Source organism: Silurus aristotelis (genome assembly GCF_946808225.1).
Source record: "Silurus aristotelis genome assembly, chromosome: 25".
Classification (NCBI taxonomy): domain Eukaryota; kingdom Metazoa; phylum Chordata; class Actinopteri; order Siluriformes; family Siluridae; genus Silurus; species Silurus aristotelis.
This window is the reverse complement of record NC_139598.1, coordinates 3,840,403-3,863,429: the sequence shown is the minus strand read 5'-3', so window position 1 is coordinate 3,863,429 and position 23,027 is coordinate 3,840,403. Positions and strand designations below refer to the sequence as shown.

The window sequence follows — 23,027 nt, the reverse complement described above, 5'->3', positions numbered from 1 at the left end:
ATCTGACTGCTCCGAGCATGTTGATTAATGAGCTTTTGCAGAAAGTTACAGGAAAGACAATAGTTTTTAGGTTTATAATAATGCTCTGGTTGTAATAGTTCATGTTTCAATGGTAACAGCGTGTTCACAGGGACATTTTACAAATGACATTAATACAGAAATATAAAATTATATCAAATGTTTAGTTGTTGATAATGTGTTACCTACAGTATGTGACATTTATGGAAAAAGTCTCCTTTGTTAATACTTTAGAATAGTCAGTAACAGTCGGTAAACCTGATAAAAAAAAAAAGAGAACAATATTTTTTATTTTATTTTAAGTTTTTTATTTTATTTTAATTAATTTTACTTTACTAAATTTTGTCATTTCATTTGAGACTTTTCCTTGAATTTCTCACCAAGCTAGTTCTGGCTAATTTTCATTTTTACATTTCTCCGATGAAATTATATGTGTGGATACGTGAGGAAAAAATATATATAAAATAAACCAAAAATAGAGTCAACTCAATAAAAGTTTTCAGCTTTAATGCAAACTTTTATTGAATTGACTCTATTTTTGGTATCGTTTTGTTATTGTTATTTTTAATATTGTGGTGCACATAAAATACATTACTTCGTGTGTGCCTGTATAAAACCTGAACCAGGAAGTAGTTAATCGTGTTATTCGACAGCTTGCCAAAAGCCAAAAATCCATTTCTTTACACCCGTGTTCAAAATCAGATTTCACACTCAAACAAAAGAAACAAAAACTCACAAACTCGCAGTGCAAATCGACTCATGATATACACCGCATCGTGAAACGACACAAAGATGAATGCGATAAAGACAAGCAGAAAACTGGAGGCTGAGGTGTGTGTGTGTGTGTGTGTGTGTGTGTGTGTGTGTGTGTGTGTGTGTGTGTGTGTAGAGTATATACTGTTCAGTATGTGTCGAGTGTGTGGGAAAAAGCCCCTGAATGGTGCCTCTGTTTAACACTGAGTTGTAAAATTCAGATATGTGCTATTAACAATGGCAGAGAACTTTCTGGAGCCATCTTATACAATAACACATTTTTGGTTATAGCTGTGACTCATAAACCCATTTATTGAGTGCTACTTCATGCGGGAGGACTGCATAGGATTTTATTTTATATATAAATAAACCTTTACACATTTTATATCATACACAAAAGTTTGTGGACACCTGACCATAATATTAGTATGTGCTTTTTGCATCCCATTTCTCTGCATCTGAAGATTTTCAGATGGGTTTTTTTTAGGTTCTGTCATGGACAAACAATTTTCAGAAAATCAGAAAGTTTATGTGGACACAGCCTCAACATGCATTTACTCTAAAACCATAAGAGCTTTGAGAGAGAATTCATTGTCTACACTTCCTAACTGGGTTGTTCCTTTGTCTTTTGTGTTTTCTAGATAGTCCATGTTCTAGATTTCCAACAAATTTACATTCCGGTTCAGGGTGGATTCGCCATATTTGACAACATTGCTGTCAAAAAAATCAAACCAAAACACTTTTTCTGGTTGTATTTATTAGTCCATTTGTTTCCTGTGACAAATTTTACTCCACAGCGCCAAGAGCTTACTTAGTCCTTTGAGAATAGACGTTTGCGTGACGGTAATTACAGAGCGTTACGCCATAAAGTCACCGCCCGTGTATTAGAGGCTGAAATGTGAAATGATGTAATTGCCAAAGAAATGAAAGGAGGGTTTTTTTGGCATACAGGTTATTGGCATGAGCAGGCAGGTATTGTGTAATCGGGGAAACGCACGACACATTTATTAAACTAAAGTGGCGACGGTGTCGGATTGATGTCACGAAGAAGGAATTTCCGCCTTAATAAATCTCTCCAGTGTTGCAGTATGTTGTTGCTGTTCGTTTTGGTGTCTATGTGATCATGTGTCGGGTTTAGCAGTACGACATCCACAAGATGGCAATATTATACCTGTAAGAGAACGAGAGAAGAGAGAAAAGCGAGATAGCCGGAGAGATGTAGGTGGCCGAGCTCAGCAGATTTCCTTCTCCATCTGACATTCGGTTGATAACATCCAAATTCCGGCTGCACCTGTCGGACACTGCGCGAGAAAACTACCACTATTACGCCTTTATTCCCCGAGCAGAACACCCAGAGACCCCTTTAAGACATTGCATGGCAAAAGGTAGGAAACACCAAGTCTTTTATGGTTTTTGAGAGACACATACATGTGTTTTCTATGCAACAAACTAGGGTCATTTAACTGTACAAAGATTTACTCTGACCGAACAAATATATAAATGTGCAGATGTTCCACTTTATTTCCATTGTAAAATCCTGCCTAAGGAAAAATTATAGCTTTACTTTGCACTCAGCAGCCGGACAGTTCATTTCTCCAAACATTTAGCTGAAATACTTTTCCAGGCCTCTTTTAAAACTCACCAAAGGTTTTCTTTACTAATTGAAGATTTCTTTCTGCAATTCATTTCATCCCAGAGCATTTTAATAGGATTTAGGTGCAGTTCCTGGGCAGGACATTCTGTGATAGATAACTCTCCAATTTGCAGTCCAGATGAAATTGCATGGTTTTAAAGTATGGAATGGTAGTTGGTTGTTGGTTCCTTTCACCCGAAATAAGTCACGAATCTTCCCTGCTTCAAAACAACCCCAAACTATTGCACCTCCATGTTTGTGGGGTTGAGGCAGTCTGCTAACATCTTCTCTCCTGTTCTCTGTCTTACAGTTCTTCTGTTATGTCCATTTTAGACTAATGTGTCCACAGAACCTTCTGCCCAATTCTTGTGAGGTTTTTGCCTTTTACTCAGTTTGTTGCGTGTAAAAAAGGAACATGGGGGAGGTGGTAGCTTAGTGGTTAAGACAATGGACTTTAGATTCAAATTTAAATCCCAGCCACACAATGCTGCCAGTCCTGGGCCCCCGAACAAGGCCCTTGACCCCCTAGCTGCTCAGTTTTATGACTGACTTAAATGTAAGTCCCTCTGGATAAATATATCTGCTAAATGCCATAATTTTGATGTAAAATCTAATGTAACCAAGCATGTGTCTGAGAAACCATAAAAGGTGTTTCTGTACTTTAGACAGGGTCTGTATAACTTTTTGACAGGGTCTGTTGAACCCATCCATCCAGCTCAGGCAGGACACACGCAACCACCGAAAAAACAACACAGAATATATCCATGACTTGCAAAGTAGAAATAAATGAATCTGTTTCCACAGAATGAAAACTGGGTTCAAATGATCACCATATAAGTAGAAAATTTCTTTAAAAACAATCAACAATAATAAAATAGAAATGAAAGATGACAAGACGCACACGTGTTTCTTTTCGCGTTGTATATCGTACATTAACGCCACATGGTGTAGAATATCCCGATCGTTCTCGTCTAGCCTTTTGATTGCGTCTCCCGATTGAAGCGCATTAACCGCCCGTGCCGCAAAGACGTCTAGCTCGCGTCGAGTTCTGTCGCTCCCGTCTTTTTTTTCATGTCCGTCTGATCTCGAAGCATCTGAGCTTAATCATTCTTTCTCTCTTTCTTTTTTTTGTGTCTTTTTTCACTTTTTATTGCCCTCCACATGGTACAGGCGTGAGGCTTTGGAGCAAAAGACACACGCTTTTTCAGGGAGAGCCTTGCGTCTTGAAATCTGAGGCCTAATTATAGAAATATTGTTTTTATTAGAAAGCCAAACAAAATGCAGACTTTTCCCACTTGACATCAAAGTAGCGTGTATGAGGGCTAACCGCGGAGCTGTAAGGTTTTTTTTTCCTGTCAGATTAATGAAATCCAAATGTCGAGTGAGAGAGAGAGAGAGAGAGAGAGAGAGAGAGAGAGAGAGAGAGAAAGAAAGCGTCAGGTCTGAGTGTCGTCTACTAAGCCAAGGTCAATGTTTGGGAGGATTACAGATCCCTGATGGAGATCAGAAGCACGCCGTGTTCCCGTCACACCGCTTAACCAATCAATATGGGGTTGTTCATCATTCGTTCAGTTCCTCAGACGTCCATTTGAACATTCAGCTCAGTTTTATCAGTTTGTATATATGTGTGCGTGCTCGGTGATGCTCGACTCGAGCCTCTTTCGCTATTTCCGCCCTTCTGTCTGAAAGGAAAAATTTCGGAATTGTGTGGGAGACGTTACAGACCGGATTCATCCGCGTCACTCTGGGCTTTGTCAGTGCAGCATGGCTTGAATAGTTTCCATCCCGGTTTGGAAAGCTCTACTGTGCGTGTTTTGCGCAAAAACATCCAATGGCAACATACCCCACACTCACATTAACACACACACACACACACACACAGACACACCACACACACACTGTTCCTAACACTAGGATAGCACCATGCTCGCTTATCACGCCATAGTTGTTTTGCAGGTAGCAGTTTTTCTGTCCTCAGGAATGTGCTGGAAATAAAGCCGAGATAAGGAGAATGCAGGTAAACAAACAGACCCTTTCTCTTCTTAGCGGAGTAGAAAGCAAGCCAGATGAGATATCATTTAGGCCCATATTTGGATATCATTCAGGCCCATATTCACAAGCGTCCTGATATTCAATCTGACAACATGTATATCGTGTTTATCCATCACAGTGTATCCGTTTCTCCCAAACACAGTTTTTTGTTTTTGTTTGTTTTTGATGACTGATAGTGTGTTACCTGGACAACTACAATTTTATTTCATTTTTTACCAATTAATGTCTCGTATAGAATGTGGACAGTACAGAAAACCCTAGTGAAAGTTTGGGCTACAATGTTATGCTATTCTGAACTAATTTTACTAGATGGACTGCCAAGGACTACCATTGGGGCGCACCTGATGGTTCAAACATTGTAACCTGAAGGTATTTTCATATTCGAGTGGGACAGAGGGGACTGATCAACATGACCCAAATGGCCTGCACAGTCACCAGAAGGGAATATTATTGAGCCACTTTGGGTTGTTTGAAAGGAACAAAACATTTTACTGGCATTCCTCTTGTTCTGCAAGAGGAATGACTCAGAATTCGTCTGACCTCAGTGCAGGATCTGTTTTTCCAAAGACAAGCTGATGCAGTACTGCTGTTAGTGTACAAAAGTACTGAAATACCTGACATTTTTATCCAAATGTGTTTTTTTTCCAAACTGGATGGCCACAATTGTATAGGACGTCTTTGGATGCCATAGCGTTACATTTTCCCTTCACTTAAACTAGAAGACTTAAACCTGTTCCAAGTCAAGTTTATTTCTATAGCGCTTTTCACAACAGACATTGTCTCAAAGCAGCTTTACAGAAATCAACAGTCAAGGTGAATGGTGTGCATTTATCCCGTGGCGACAGTGGCAAGGAAAAACTCCCTTAGATGTTATGAGGAAGAAACCTTTAGAGGAACCAGACTCAAAAGGGGAACCCATCCTCATTTGGGTGACAAGATATCCTCCATAAAGATGCTTTACTTGTGTTGGCGTAGAAGATTTTTTAGTGGCTTGCTATGGATCTCTGACCTCAACCCTATTGAACACCTTTGGGATGAATCGGAATGCTGACTGCACTTAGGTGTATGAGTTTGAAAAGAGAATGCTTCTCAAGTTCCGATATGGCTCAACAAGCTAGTCCTAAGGCTGGCTCTTATGAATCTTTTTCTAAAGAAGCTCCATTGTTCCAACAGTAGGTCATGGAGCAGATACTGTTAATTGTCCAGAATTAATTTAAAGAAAAAAAGAGTCTCCAGTGCCGACACAGCCAGAGGTAAAGCTGTAAAAAAAATGTGGTCTTGTCCCTCAGAGATTCTCACTCTATTAGATTTACAAATGGTGTATATCGTTGGAGGTGTCGTTCCAATTTCGTTGTTTGTCACATGCTTGCGTTTTAATTCATGTAACATCTTCATCCTATCTTGTCATTGGTCATTGGTTCGATGTCTGTCAATAGAGATGTTAGCTCAGTTGGCATTGGATTCTGGATCGGAATGTCACAGGTTAAAATCCCAGCACCACCAAGCTACCAAGGGTCCTTTAGCAAGCCCTTAACTTTCAACTGTTTAGCTGCTCTGGATAAGGGCATCTGCCAAATGCCTTAAATGTAATGTAAATGTACACTGATCAGGCATAACTTCATGGCCACCAACCAGGCATAATATTATGACCACCTGTCTAATATTTTGTTGGTCCCCCTTTTGCTCCCAAAACGGTCCTGACCTGTCGAGCATAAACAGCATGAACTTCCTCAGCAGTTTGAGCTGCAGGAGCTCGTCTGTTGGATCGGACCACACGGATCAGCCTTTGCTCCCCACGTGCATCAATGAGCCTCGGCCGCCCATGACCCTGTCACCTGGTGACCTGGTGACCCTGTCACCAGGTCACCACTGTTCCTTCCTTGGAGCACTTTTAATAGATCACTGAGCACTGCAGACCAGAATATCCCACAAGAGCTGCAGTTTTGAAGATGCAATGACCCAGTCGTCTAGCCATCACAATTTAGTCTGGTCAAACTACTTACGCTTGCCTCGAACACGTCAAGTTTGAGAACAAAATGTTGACCTGCTGCCTAATAAATCCCACCCACTAACAGGTGCCATGATAAAGAGAGAATCATTGTTCTTATGTTTTACACGAAAGTGTCATTCTTTCATGTATGAAAAGATTTTGAAAAATCAGTGGCAAAAGAGCAATTAGTTCTGCCTGGATGTGATGTTATTTAGAAAATAATCCAGTCCCTTTCAAAAGATTCTCATATACCCAATATCTCAAAGCAGAAGATGATTTAATAGACTTAGCATTTTTAACAGAAGATGAGTAGATTGTAGAATTAATCAAAACAATATCAAGCTCAAGCTGGAAAAACGTTAGAGATGATGTTTTCTTCATAAAAACATGATTTTGTAATAGAGTCCATAGTTATTACTATTTGCTCTTGGGAGTGAAAGAGAAAAAAAACAATAGAGTGCTGACTGTATGTAATGTCCCTTTGATCCAGAAGAGACAGAGTGAGTGAGAGAGATTTTTCCCACAAAGGTCACTGGTGTAGAGTTCTCGATTTTCATGTGTGTGTGTGTGTATGTGTGTGTGAATGTGTATGTTGTCTCTGGCACTAGGACTAGGCCCGTTATGATAAATGAGACATCTAATATCACCACACTTGCTGGTGTTTCACGAGCCAGGAGTCTTTAAAGCCCGTCTCATCCACGTCCCCACACACAGTCTCCGTCTATCCCGTGGGAAAATTCACGAGTCCGACACTGTGTGCCGATCGGACGCAGTGAGATTCCGAATCAGCATATATATATATAAAACACAGCATGACCTCAATGCTTTCGTTTATACTGAAACACCACAATGGGGAAAAAAAGTCCCTGTAGTTGTGTGTACTGGGTGTGTGTTTGTGTTTAGTGGTAGATGACTAGCAATAAAAAAACTTTCTCACACAACACACATCTGTCATCTTTTCCCCCACTTTCGTCATACATCAAACGAACACAGATATTTAAAATATTCTTATGATGAGTTGAACTTCCTCTTATTACAAGAAACAGCTTCTTCCTTGTCCTCGCTGTGTTTTTTTTTTTTTCTTCTTCATACGGCCACCCTAACTGAGAGCAGAAACCCCACATTTGGCTCTATGTAATCATTCACCCGAGGTCCATCACAGCCCATGTGGACATGTGAGATCGAGGCTCTACATGAGAGCAGCTGGACACAGAAGAAAAACAGAGAAAGTCCTTCTGTCCTGTTCCAGGGTGTGTGTTTATATATGTGTGTGTGTGTGTGTGTGTGTGTGTGTGTGTGTGTGTGTGTGTGTGTGTGTGTGTGTGTGTGTGTGTCTGTAATAGAGAGATCGCTGCCAAAGCTTTGCTCTGTAAACTCAGCACCCCTCAGCACCTGTTGACAGTTTGCAGAACAGATGACAGTGACACACTATGAAAACACGTCCCGCCTCGACTGGGAAGACGGAGCGCTCTTTATCGAAGTCCAGCCGGATCACAGAAAATTTATGGCAAATTAATTGCCATATAGTGTGTAAAATTATTGCGTTATTACATTGAGCTAGATTTTTTCTTGGTGACCAAATCGATTTGGTATCTGCTTCAAATCATATCTACGCATCATCATACGTTTCATTCGTTTGTTTCTCTAGCTTGTATGTATAGGAAGGAGAGTAAAGGATAGAATTTTTCAGTCAGAAAAGCTATTAAAAGCTAAAAATGCTTCTATGCTAAGGAACATTTTTAGCTTTTCAAAGCTTTTCTGACTGAAAAACCAACCAGCAGAAACCAACCAGCAGAAACTAGCTTTAACTAGCATTCAAAATAACAGCTAGTTAGCAAGAAGAAATTACAAATCAGCTAGATAGCTAGAAGTTTGTTCTTCACAGCAATGAACTACAGTTTAACATCGACTAGAAGTGCAAACAGCAGCATTGTGCAGATAAATATATGTACAACAAATAAATATAAAGGCTCTGGACAATGAAAAAATGTGCAGAAGATTGTTGATCAAGTATATCTAATAGAATATATGAACTAATGTACAGCATGCAATGTATATATGTAAATATATGTAGAGCAAATAAATATAAAGGCTCTGAGCAGTGGAAAAAATGCACAGAAGCAGGTGAGCAAGTAAACTATAGATATCTAAATATATACAAAATGTATAATAGTGCAAGATGTACAGATATGTAGAATATAATCAAAGGTTTGCTGTGAGTTTTACAATCATATACAATTATAATTATACTGAAATTATGCAGAATGTACAGGTTAGAATACTGGCAGTAAAATCGGTGAAGCATTTATGAGCCATCAGTGTCCTAGTGGTGTAGTGTGGAGTTTAGTAGGTTGATGGATGTTGAAAAAACCCTGCTGGTTCTGGTGTGAATGTTTCTGTATCTCTTTCTGGATGGATGAGGTTAAACACGGTGTAACAGCCTCTGATGAAGTTGACACCTGCAGTGATGAGGGTGATCAGTGGCAGGTAGTTGGAAGCCAATGATGTGTTGGGCCTTTGTGGGCTTTCTGTTCTCCACACACTGTGATGGAGTTGGTTAGGATGCTTACAATGATGAAGTGGTAAACGAATAAAAGCAAGCTCAGATTAGCAAGCTGAAGTAAAAACTAGCGTAACTTAAACTAACAGCTAGTTAGCTAGGTCGATTTGAAGAATTAGAAAGCTATCTAAGTACTGGCAGATAGCAAGCTGAAAGTGAAGCTACAGTAGTTGGCAATCTAGACACCGAACAACGAGTTAACAAGTTGTAGGTGAAGCTAGTTGACAAGATAGCCACCTAATAACCAGTTACAAGTTGAATTTGAAGCTAGTTGGCAACTAGCCACCTAACAACTAGTTTTCCTGTTTTGCTGGTATAGAGATTAGAAATATGATGTTGCTAGGTGACAGGAAGTTTGTTTTTTGTTGGCTAGAAATAGTATCTCAAAAAGTTAGAATATACACAAGTACACTACTGTAATATAAAGTGTGTGTGTGTGTGTGTGTGTGTGTGTGTGTGTGTGTGTGTGTGTGTGTGTGTGTGTGTGTGTGTGATCCGTTTAATGTCTTTTTCATCCATATAGCGCAAACACATATATCATCTCTGGTCTATTGCACTCTTCTACCAGACACATGTTTAAACTCTCCCTATTCAATCGAGATATTAAAGCTATAGTCGTGAGAAAAACATACCAATTCAAAATACACACACCAAGACATTCAGCCACACTCCTTTCTACATACATCATTGCCAATTTCTCTGCTGAGATTGACCGCTTTTTCCTTTCCACCTCAGCCTGCGTTGCACTCCGTCGATTTCCGCGGCGCTAAAGCCGTCACTGTGTCTGTGTCTTACATTGGTACTCTGTGTCTCTCTTTAGAGGACCTGGATGACCTGAGGATGGAGGGGGTCACTGGCCTGGTGTCTTCTGGTAGTAAGTTCAGCCAAGGGCGCAGCTCATACTGCCCCGAACCGCAGGCCAAAGTCACCCTCAACATCTGCTCAAGGTGTGCCAGGTAAATATTTACCCTCAGAGCAACCACTGGTGCCGTCTCTCCTGGTGTGTTTGTATGTGTGTGTGTGTATGTGTGGGTGTTTTCTCACAGTTACTTTCTCAGCTTCTGTTTAGCAAGTCAGCCACAATGTACACACACACACACACACACACACACACACACACACCACTCAGCTCGCCACTAGAAAACCCACTTACCAAATGTAGCCACATGCGACGGTCGTGTATGGAGTACATAAGTGTGTCCTAAACATACACCTTTCCATTACCTTTGCCAGGAGGGTATTTACTTTTTTTTTTTCTGATCAGTCATGCGTGCAAGTCCCCTGGTGGTCTAGTGGTTAAGATGCAGCGCTCCCACCGCTGCGACCCGGGTTCGATTCCCGGTCAGGGAACCATCCCCAGCCACTCTTAGTGCCGGTCCCAAGCCCGGATAAATTGGGGAGGGTTGCGTTAGGAAGGGCATCCAGCGTAAAACATGTGCCAAATCAAACGTGCGGAGGATCCGCTGTGGCGACCCCTAACGGGAGAAGCCGAAAAGAAACTAGTCATGTGTGCAAGTTAATATCGCAAATCAAAATTTGTGATATTGTTTAATTCCCTGCATGATACTGTTTTCTACAATATTGTACAAAAGCTTTACCAAGCTAATGCTAAATATTAAGTGTTATACGTTAACGGTGGCCATTTTGAAGTTTGTAGGCGGAATTGGTACGCTAGTAATGATTTAAAGGTCATTATAGTTCCAATTTGCTTAACATTAGGTCTATCATACTGTAAATCATTTTCAGTAGCAATTTGTGCATGGAAATCCATTTTTCCCTGAATCAAAGTTCATATTCAATGAGAAATTTTATTTACAATTTTGCAAAACTCACGGTTCGTATTAATGGTTCGAAACAAAGCGATCCGAAGCAAACCCATAAACACAAATAAGACAAGCTATTCAACTATGAGTAATAGAAGGAAGAGTTAGTGTATGTCTATAGAAGCTGATGTGTAGTAGTGGCTGAGCTGCTTTACTGGAAAAATTTTAATCATTGCTAACTACTTGTGTTTTTTTTTTTTTTTTTTTAGCTCTGTGTTGTATTGTGCATGTGCTTGATGATAAATAGGCATATGACAAAATAAATGGTACTGGAAATTTCGGAAATTTGGTGGAAAGTTTAAATGCAGTTTGTTGCTTCCTTGTAGCCACAAAAGCCTTGTAGGGCTTCTACAAAGGTATATGAGCAAATACCAGCCATTGTGCATGCAGTGGTAGGTGTAAAATTGTCTAAAATTTCTAGATAATGATGTCCATTCTACTTTTTATCTCCAGACCAAACATTTTCCGACTCTTCCATTCTCTATCTGCTATCTGCTCTAGTCCTGATAGACTACTTTATCATCTGCGTTCTCCTCCGTGCACTTCCTGTTTGCTTTTACACAACAATTCCTCAATGTCACGGCTCAGCCGTTTACTTCCGATCCCGGGCCTCGATAAAGCTGTATCAGTCGGAGTAGAGGGCTGACGCGCTCGTGCTTTTGTCCTCTTGTGTTTGGGCTTTGCCTGCTTCTTTATGCTCATCGTGCATGACCGTTTAATCTGTTGCACACATGTACAACGGGCCCTGCAGCAGCGACTGGAAGTTAAACGCAAAATTGCAGACGTTATCACGTGAGATTTCACGTGAAGCATGAATGCGAAATCGCAAGCGTTTAGGTGTTTAGTCATTCGGTTAATGCCACACGTCTGCCATATAAGTCCCAGAGAAATAATAATGTGATAGATGTAAATAATCTGAAAAAGCTCTTGATTATATAATTCTGTGATTTGTCATATATATATATATATATATATAAATAATTTGAAATATATATACAATATATATAATATAATAACAATACAATACAATACAACAATACAATAATACAATATAATAACAATATATATTGTTGAAATTTGACATTTCAACAATGCTTTTTCTATGTAAAAATTTTTTTTTTGCTTTTTATCTTATTATTATTCACATTTACAAAAAAACACTCGCTTGCTCTCTTTCAGTTTTGGGACATGTGAGTGCTTGCTGCTTGGATGTAAGCAACATTCCTCATAATTCTTCTTCTTACACACACACACACACACACACACACACACACACACACACACACACACACACACACACACACACACACACACACACCAAGGCCCATTTTTTAAAAATCCCTTAGGAAAGGACAATGTCAAATTACAGCTGACATTGTCCAGAGCAACTCCAGTGTTCTTCACTGCTTTGATCCCTGGTGGTCCTGCTTTTATAGGTTTCTAGTTACTGATAATTTAAATAGTAACCTGAGTCGGGGTTACCACTTTGTTGACTTTCTTCAAGCAGGAGTTCTATTCTGCTACTAAATTCTAAGATCTACTACACATGATCTAATAGATCCTAATACTTTGGCAGGTGTGGGGTAAAAGATTTGCCAAATCCCCAGTCGCTGCAGGACATGAATTCTGTGATTTATAGTTCATATTTTGTCATCGTCTCCCACACGGACACCTCAAGTGACTTAACTGGAGCTCCACATGCTGCTGTGAATACAGTAGGCTCTATTAGAACTGTTTTTATTTCATCATTTATCACGTACCAAAACGTTTTACTTACATTTATAGTTGTTTTTTATGAAAACCGAGTCTGCTGGCGGAATTTTTCACTTTGTTACAACGCCATAAATTGAAACTAAAACGGTGCACCTCAGAAAGAAAATGAGGACTAAAGCAGGGGAAGGAGCTGGAAGGTGAATTTTTTTCTATTTTAAAATGAACAATACATTAAATACAGTGGAACCCGGTTTTCTCGCCCTCGGTTACCTCGACAACCCTATTACGTCGACGTTTTTGAAGTGGAACCGCCAAATTCTCGCTTTTTCTAAGCATTTTTTATCGGTTATGTCGATAACCCTGATATCTCAAGCACAGAGGGGGGGGGGGATTTGCCATTTAACGTCGGTTATCTCGGTGCAGCCGCAGAAGAACTCGCGGAAGTGGCGGAAAAATCAAACCTTACAGCTGCTACAGGTGTTGTATTGTATACTGGTGAATCTCTGCTGTTAGTTAGTGCTAGTGTTTGTAGTGTTAGTAGGGGCGCGGCGCGGCTTTGGAAAGAAAAGAGCAGCTGTTGAGAGAGTGCCGGTGGGAAGACACGTACCGGGATACGCATGAGTGATAACAACGACCACCGTGAGCCAACATTTACCAACAATAACGGACAGTGAGAGTGTGGAAGTTTAAATAGAGCTGGTGATGATGATAAACGAGCACCATATGTGCGCGATTGAAGCTTCAGAGAAAGCGGCCGAGAAAGCACCTGACACGCTGAAGGGGGCCGAAGGGGGCGTGGCAGGTGGATTCCTGACAGATAAACATGTACTGTATGTATTTTTATAGCATGACTTCATCAAACAAATCGCGGCAACGCTGTTGTGTAAAAAAACCCTTCAAAAACACGTGCATGCACATTCTCATTTATTAACGCACATCATGTACATCAAGAAATTTCAAGCATGTTAATATACTGCCGCCATGTTGATTTTCGTTTATCTCGATCATCGGTTACCTCGATGCTTTTTGGCGACCCCCTAGGACATCGACATAACCGGGTTCCACTGTATATATATTAATATAATAATACTATCATTAAGATGATGAACAGGAGTTGTAGTAATGATAGTTCACTTCAAACTTTGGTTTTATTTGACAATGCAATGTCTACTTTAGCTTAAAAAAAATTGCATTTCATACAAGAGTAGTGGGACACCTGATTTTTGTGGTTCTTCCCCAAACTGTTACCACAAATATGAAGGCACACAATTGTCTCGGTGATGCGGTGACATTACATTTTCCCTTCATTCAAGCTTGAAAAAAGCCAGGTCCATGAAGATATGGATTACATGGGTTGGAGTGGAAGGTCTCCTGCTATAGAGCTTTGAATTCAACCCTTCTGAACACCTTTACAAATGTAAAAACACATACAAATGTAAAAAGGATGTTCTTTATTATTGGTGTTATATATACACATGTAAGACATGAATCAAGGTCAAGGTTCATGGTAAGGTAAATCACGAACTATATATATAGGTATCTGGACACCTTTGGATGACATTTACAGCCAAATGTAGTTCTTCCACAAACTATTAGAACAAAGCTGGAGAGACACAATTGTATAGAATGTCTTCGGATGTAATAGCATGAAATATTTCCTTCACTTGAACTAGGAGACCCAAACCTGTTCAAACATGACAATGCCCCTGAGCACAAAGCCAGCTCCATGAAGATATGCTTTTCATGGGTTTCTAGTCAACATTCTCCTGCTAAAGAGCTCTGAATTGGAATGCTGACTGCACCCCAGGCCTCATCACCTTACCTTCATCAGTACCAGACTTTACAAACACCCTTCTGGCTGAATGAACACAAAGCACACTCCAAAATCTAGTGGAATATTTTCCCAGAAGATTATTATAATGGGAGGTAAATGTGGAATGGGATGTTCAAAAAGCACGAACAAATGTTATGGTAAGGTGTCCACAAACTTTTCTTTGTATAGTGTGCACATTTGTCAGGTTGTAATTAGCCTTCTTGCTTAGACAGAATTTTGCAGTCAGGCATCACGGATGTCCTCTCTAGACAAGCTTATTATCTCTTTTAGATAGGAGAAGGCGAACGATAGGGGTGCGAAGCTGTTCCGAATGACAAGCAGTGATTTGTTGATAGGTATCACCTCTCCGAACATACTTATAGGTTACTTGCTTTTTTCCCCCCATCACTCCGAAGGCTGATAAGACAAACTACTTACCTGAGTTGTCTTGACACCTTTTTAATGAAGGTAGACACTGTGTCTTCCTGCTCTCTTCCAGCTGATGGGACTTTGGGTGGACCGAACATTCGCCTCGAGTCTTGCTTTCGTGTGTGAACATTATATTATTAGTACAGTTATCACGAGCAGTGGTGTGAAATCGAATCTTTTTATTTGTGGTGTTTTTTTTAGGCTTCAGGGGGATAGTCTCGCTCCGGCCGGCTCTGAGGAGGAACCAACGCCGCATGTTCCCGAGCAGGCTGTGCCTGAAGTGACATGTGAGTGAGAGATTGTGTTTTTAGATCATATTAGAAAAGGAATGCAGGATCGTTTTTCTGCAATCGGATAGCCACTTATCATTTGACATCATTTTTTCTGAAAGGATATTCAAGCCTTAAAGGGTGGCTCAACTTGATCTAGCAGCATATCAAGGTTTTTTGTTCTATACTAACACTACGACACCCTGTTGCTTTCTTGCATTAGTGCTTGATTTGGAACACCGCTTGACTGGCAGGACTGGAGTACCTCCACCTGAGCACAGGGGTCTGTATGACTATGTTTCTACGTTGAGTGTGGGTGGTAAAGGCGTGTTCAATGTGTGTTTTCTGGAACAGGTCCATTGCCTGGAGTGACAGAGCCTCCGACTGCCGCCGAGCTGGAACTTCTCAGCGCTTCTCAAGTGTCTGCTCCGGTAAGCGATCCTGACCGAGAAAGAAATCGCCTACGTATCGCTTTTCTGCCCTCGTTAACGTCTCCTCCTCCGATCCCTTCATTTTTTTGTTGTTGTCACAGAGACAGATCAAACCACTTAATTACTCTGTACTACAAAGCCATTCGTGTGTTTTTTTCTTAAAACCTGTCACGTGTCACTGTGAAGGATAACGTAGCTCGATCGCAGGAGCGTTTGGGGATCTAAAAGCCAGAGGATCACAGAGCTGGTATGGGGGTTTAAACTGTAGTCTAGACAGGAGTCTTAAGAATAATTTAAGGGGGGGTTACAATTACATGTACATTTCATTATAGAGTTGACACAGAGGTCGTGAAGTCACGGAGCAGTCCCCATTCAGTCGAACAACATGTGGGCTCGACGCTCTTGATCTCTCCTCAGAGAAAGGCGAGACCTTGCGGCTGCTTAATTGGCTGGCCTTTGTTGCTACGGATACCTTGCTCAACACACGCCACTCTCTCCCCTCATCATAAAGTGCTTATTTTTCTATCAGCAGCGACACCGAGGCGAGGCGGTGCTGTAATTATAGCCGCCTTGTGCTGGAAAGTCTTTTTAACAGCTTTTTTGCCCATGCGGTGTGCCGAGCAGATGGAAGAGGGCTCCAGACATGCTGGCAGCGTCGCGAGCGCGAGGCCTCGTCTCGAATCATATCGTCTCTTCTCCTCTAGTCTTGTGCTACCGCACTCGTTCCGCCTGCTCCACCCAGACAACTGGCATCCCCTTAAAGAGCGTGTCATCGAGTAAATAATGCCATGAAGCCAGGCTTAACACTGTACAGAGCCCCACACATACACAGATCTCCTTTCATATGCATACAAAGACAGTCTCTTTTTACTTGTGGGTTTTTTTTCAAATTAAGAAGAGAGAGAAAGGAGGCCTTGGTGTCTGCAGGTTGTGCATTGCCAGAGCAATGAGGGTAAACTTTTCCATATGCAAAAGGCAACTGTGAACATCTCGGCTCACCTACCGATACTTTTTAAGGCCTGATGTGGTTGTTGTGTGTATAATTGCTTATTTAGGGCACTGCTTTGAAAGGCAAATGCAATTTGTCTTTTTAATAGCTTATTAGCTCAACCGGTCCTGAAGGCTTTCTCCTGTCACCGGCGCGAACGCCGTGGAAAACAAAGCGCAATGCTTTTCGCCCGAGTCACGTCTTGGGACAACAATAGTTGGCGGTGTGTATGAGTGTGTCGAGATTCTGTCTTGCTGGGTTTTCACAGGCGTACCTAACAGCGCTGATGATCAGTTTTATTTAATAGAGAGCCCTCAGAGGAACGCTCGAAGTTGTTGGATTTGGATCAGCCTGTAATCCAAAGTCAACTGCTGTGCTCTGTGTGTGCATAAGAGTGTGCGATTTTGTGTATCTCAGCACTTTTCATTTCACTACAACTCCGAGATCTGGCCGAGCAAATAGAACCTGGTTTAATATCGTACATAAATTTGAGGGAACATCCATCCAGGACCCTTCGTTTAACAGGCGGGGGGAGGAGCTTCGAACCCCCCCTCGTTAGTTTGCTTGAGCTGGCCATTAGGCGTAATAATCGCCTTATTATGATCAAACTCAAGGACGTCCTCTGAGCAGGGCTTTGAGTGATTTTTATGGAATTCCAGCCCCAGAAGCACGACGCGATTGGGCCAATTAACTCTCCCGAGCCTTGGGTGAAATCACAATAAAGTGAGAATAGCTCGTTTTATCTGAACGCTGTGAAGGCGGCAGTGTAACCCGAAGTGCACCTTATGGGCTGGATTATTTATGTACACCAGAACTGCTTCATCTTGCTTTCCACCTCGGCAGTATCAAAAGTATTGTCCTTGCACCTTCACAACCCTGAGGGACCTGCTATGTTACATAATACTCCTCTTCTTAATGAGGCGGTGTCATTTAGCCTCGCTGGTCATTTGGTTTAATCCTGTAAGAACATTAAATATATAGAATTTCTCTGCACTTTTGAGACTCTTCACCTCTTTGCTTAGGCATAAAAAAAGAGAAATGATTTAACTGACTGCTGTTTATAGACAAAGTAATTATCATCATCCAGCTCTTGTTTCTTCCACTCGATTACACTAGGATGGACAGATATTTGTGGACACCATTAGTGCTTTTTCAGGTAATCAGGTATTGATGTAGGTGAGGTGAAGATGCCTGAAGTGCAGTCAATGTTCACATTCATCCCAAAGATGTTCAATAAGATCAGAGCGCTACAGCAGCAGATCTTCCACTCTAACCCATGTTAAGCATATCTTCATGGAGCTGGTTTTGTGCACTGGGGCATCGTCATGCTGGAACAGGTTTGTGTCTCTCAGTTCAAGTGAACAGAAGAACCACATATGACTAAAAAAGTCAGATGTCCCAATACTTTTATCCCTATAGTGCAAGTTTAACCTTACCACGAACCCTGATCCTGATTTATCCATGACCACACAAAAAAAGCATGCCCACAGGCAACCACAATCCCTCGTTAACACGACCCTCACACGTACATCGTCTATAAATAACACATATAATAAAGGACATCCTTTTTACATTTGCGAAAATGGAAAACAAACAGCAAAACAAAATGCAAATTACTTTCTGGACCCAGAAAACAAATGGGATTGAGGAACAAAATGTGCTCGTGTGATTCAGCAAGCTCCGTCTATAAATACAGCCACTAATTCGCTTTTAAGGGAAACAGTCTGCGTGGTGGAAATCGATTGTTTAAAAAATGTGTTTTTGAGCTTTTTCGGCCCTCCTGCTCCACTAACTACGTCAGTATGAATCGAAATGTGTCGTTAATTCCAAGCGTCTGGAGGAAAAGAATAATTGTGTGAAAGTGTTGGACCGGTTGGTAAAACAAACACATGACAGTATCTATGAAAAATGTTAAGTTGCTTGAGAAGAAAAAAAAAAAACATAACAATACTGTGCCACGGAAATGGAAATTTTGAATAGAAGGCATTAAAAAAGTCATGTTGTTGTCATGACATTGGAACATAAACCAGCACGGAAAGTGTTATAACACAACCTTATGTCAGCAGCAATCTGTTGCTTGGCAGAGAATTTATGAAAACAGTCTCTGTGTGTCAGCTGACTCCACTTGGAACAAGCCTTGGTACATGATTGTGTAGGTTTATGTCAAATGTCATGATGGGCTTATGTTTGGTGTCATGCACAGTGGAATCTGAAAGGAACTGTATTTATATTACAAATTACTGACAACTTGAACTAATTACATGAATTCCAGTGTTTCTTCATATTTGGTACGTTCCAGTTTTGCTTTCAGGCTAGCATGGACAATACATGTTTGAGCAATATCTAATGATCCATTGTATCCATCTAATCCATCCAAGTGTCATCTGAAAGCATGCTTCAATCGAAAAAACATCTGGCCAGACCCATGATTGCTGCTGCAGTGGTTATCAGCATGATGGGTGTCAAGGTGTCAAGACTTTGGGGCTAGGTTAGAAGATCGATTCTTTTTTGCATTACCAAGCTGACACTTTTGGGCCCTTGAGGAAGGCCCTTAAACCTAATTTAATTTAATTAGTATAATAAAATAAATATTATAGAATATATATATATATATATTTGGGCTGTCAATCGATTAAAATATTAAACTCAATGCAACTCAACTCAATATGCAACTCAATCTCACATTTTAAACTGTTCTAAATATAGCTCAAATGTATATTTTTCATATATTTTCATATATTTTGTAGATTTTAATACTCTAATCAACAAGAGCATGGCCAAATATGGATGCTTTATGCAAATATTTGTATATTATTAGTAAAAACATGGTGCATGAAGACTAGACATGTTTTAAAGAGCATTGATGTTTTCCAACGAACTAGTTCATGTCTATTAGTCACGTGGAAAAGAACATAGAAATACCAAAAGTTCCCATAACTTCTCTTTCTTTGCACTGAGCCAGTTGCTTGAACAGACGAGCCTGTTTAAATTTTTTTAGATGACAGCGTGGCTCGTAAAAATACTCTTGTAAATGGTTTAAATTAATTATGGTGTTTTAAATTGCGTAAATCATCAGGACACCAAGTGGAACTTTAGCTATGTTTCCACACGGACGGTTTTAATTGCCGGATGTGTGCATCATGGCGGATTTTGGTGCTGAGACTTGGTGCATCAGTAAAAAAATTTAGTTGATGTTTAGTGATAAAAATTTTTTTTTGCTGGAGTTGCGTTGAAGTGTTTTAATTTTGCCTTTTTCAAATCTATTTTTATATTATAAAAAAAAATGTCGACCAGAAATGCACGATACATTAAACGCACATTAATAAAATTTGTGCAATTTTAAAATGAATTTGCACTGATGTGTGTGTGTGTGTGTGTGTGTGTGTGTGTGTGTGTGTGTGTGTGTATATATATATATATATATATATATATATATATATATATATATATATATATATATATATATATATATATATATATATATAAATTGTAAGTCGAACGGTCGTAACTCAGGGACCACCTGTATACACACACACACACACACACACACATATGTATATGTGTGTGTGTGTGTGTGTGTGTGTGTATACAGGTGGTCCCTGAGTTACGACGGTTCGACTTACAATTTTACGTTCTTACTACTTATCTTACGATAGCAATACAACAAAATTGTAAAAATATTTATAGGTTTGCACGGTTTAAATTTTCATAGCCCAATTTTAACTCTTGTCTCTCTTCTTTTTATCAGTTATTGGCTAAATGATGTACTGTAATTTGTTAATAATCCCCTACTACTCTTCCGTTTTGCCTTCTTGTAGAAAAAAGGTTCCATAGCTACAGTGCACCCGTTTTACAAGCAGTACGAGACCATCTCTTCAACATTTCTGCTCAGATTCAATGTGTTGACTTTGGTGCCAGATGATTCCGCCAGATGCCGAGCAAGCATTTCACTAGCTTTCTTTCTGCCCCATAAGGATTTAACCTTTACCCACTGTTAATCATGCAGACAGCGTTTTGGATATTTCATCATTTCCTGCACAGTTTCTTGAATTTTCAAACATCCTTTCTTGAAAATCTCATTTGGCAGGTGATTATAGTTTATAGCATAGATTAGTAATAACACACATGATCCATGAGTTTTGGTTGATTGGTTCGTGATACTAACATTCTAACAGAGTTCTTTATAATAATTCTGAAAGGGAATATTTTTCGGGGTTCTATAGAGCATAGAATTTCAAACTTTATATTTGACTTTATAATGTGGTGAAGTAAAAGTCTCTCCAAATGGAAATACTTTAGTAAAGTACAGATACACGAGAAAGCTACTTGATTCTTCTTCTTCAAACCAACTACCTGCATGTCTTCCCTCTCTACATCCATAAACCTTCTCCTTGGTCTTCCTCTTTTCCTCCTTCCTGGCAGCTCCATCCTCAGCATTCTCCTACATCTGTACACCTATATCTATACCCCATGTCCCTCCTCTGCACATGTCCAAACCATCTCAATCTCAAGTCCCTCACCTTGTACTTCTACCTGTACTTAATTACAGTAATGAATTACATTTACTTTGTTACTGTCCAACACTGACTAATATCAGCAATGGTTTTGTTAGAAATAATGCTTAATAAACTTATACTTAATAATATGAGAGAGAAATAGAGCTTAAATTTAAGCACACTACCACATCAGGTTTCTGAGTTCGTGCAGAACAATAAAAAAACAGTCAACTTTGGAGTCTAAATGTTATCCCAATGCCACTGAAACTTTATCATAACCATTGACATTGAATCATTTTCCACTGAATGCATGTTTTTAGAGCATTCTGTTTTGTTTCTCTTATCTCTAATTCTTTTGTATGTTGGAATTCTTGGATTAGCATGAAGCAGGTACATCAGATAGCAATCGTATTATTTTCAATATCCTCGATGCTCTCGGCAGTTCTGATTCGGCCCAGTGCCCAAGAGTTTCTATTAACCACACGCTCATGAAAGCCAAGTCGACCGGATTTAATCAGTCCATGTGTTCGACTTAATTTCCTCCCGGAGCGCTTTGTTGGAGAAATTTAAATGCGTGATGCATCGCGAATGCAGTCCTGAAGCATTTTTAATCTAATTGCGTCGAGACGAAATGAGACAGAGCGGTGGAAACACATTTGCATCTGTTAATGAGTGCTTTGTGAAGGTTGAAGGCTTGAAAGACGTGTCGGGCGTTTAAATCAAATTTCGGGTGCATTATAAAACGTGATTTTGGAATGGTTCTCCGTAATGCTGAGGAACCAGAGGTGAAATGTTGCAGTGTGTTTACTTGTACTTGCCGGATAAACAACACAGAAAGACGGGTCTGTAAACCTGAGTAACAGAGTAAACATGGACAAATCCATAGACAAGTTTATGTATGAACATCCAAACATGTAATTCCGGGATGCGGTTCAGGTTCCGCCCTATGCATCTGCCTGATCTGTCTTTCTAAACTTTTGCTTGGAGCTTTCTGCACTTTTTTATTGCTGTGAATCATTCAGCATAAACATCCTAAAGATTTGCACTTAATAAATAGCTTATGTCCAAATCCCACCCCTGCTTTAGGGGTTAATATCACCTGGATCCTGCTGATTTGTACTTATGCCCTCCTATTGAATTCATAATCACACTGTCCTTGCTCATCCCAGGATTCACATCATCACAGAAGCTTTTTTTAAAACATTTAGTTTAACATCCGTTCAAAAGGTTTCATTCTCATTTTGTCTCACGGAGTTATCGCAATTTTTCCAACAGTTTTCCAGTCAGTGTTCCAAAATGTCAAATATGGCCGTAGACGTATTTGTTTTTTTCTCTGGATTATCTCTAATCTGACTGAATTTCTATGTTTTTCCACATCGTATGTAATTTCATCAGTAACTACTATATTGTCTCTTGATTTCACAACTAATTATATTTAATTAATAACTGTTATACTCTTTTATTTTTTATTTAAATTAAATTAAATTATTATTATTATTTTTTTAAATTATTATTATTATTTTAGATTTTTTTTTAATTTGCCAGGCAGGCTAATGGGTGTAAGGGGTAGAGACACACTCTTACGCCAATCAGTAGCACAAAATTAGCAAGAAACGTTCCTAACGAATGAAATCATCGCAGCATTTCGCTGTATCGAATAGAAACCTCATGATCAAACACGGTGCAGTATTCATTATATAGCAATAAATCAGAGACAGCTTTCTATTGCATGGCTGGGAAACTCGAAAAGCAAAACCACCGCAAAAAAAACAGCAAAAAAAATCATCATGAAGTACTTTTTAAATCCATCTCTCCTCCTCGTCTAAAACGTCATCCCTCCAGCTCGTATCCTGCACCCAGACTACAAATCCTGCTCTGAACTGGTTTGAAAAGAACCACAGCTGTGGCAGTGTGGCCGTGTGGTTGCTGGTGGAGCCTAACTGGGATTCCCTCTCTCTTTCGCCTCTCTATTTCTTTCCCTCTCCATCACAGATTCTCTTCATCTCCTCACTGGGAACGGTGTAAAGTCACAATTCCTGCTTTTCATGCTGAACATGTT

At 39.9% G+C, this 23,027-nt stretch overlaps 1 protein-coding gene across 1 annotated transcript in view; it reads left to right on the top strand.

Annotated features, from left to right (window-relative positions):
- cUnh8orf34 (chromosome Un C8orf34 homolog) overlaps positions 1 to 23,027 on the top strand; it is a 73,961-nt gene that overhangs the window by 33,405 nt on the left and 17,529 nt on the right. Inside the window, exons 8-10 of the mRNA XM_083530173.1 lie at positions 9,827 to 9,962; positions 14,986 to 15,071; positions 15,408 to 15,484. Of these exons, the coding sequence (XP_083386299.1) occupies positions 9,827 to 9,962; positions 14,986 to 15,071; positions 15,408 to 15,484 (299 nt within the window). The remainder of the gene's footprint in view (positions 1 to 9,826; positions 9,963 to 14,985; positions 15,072 to 15,407; positions 15,485 to 23,027) is intronic.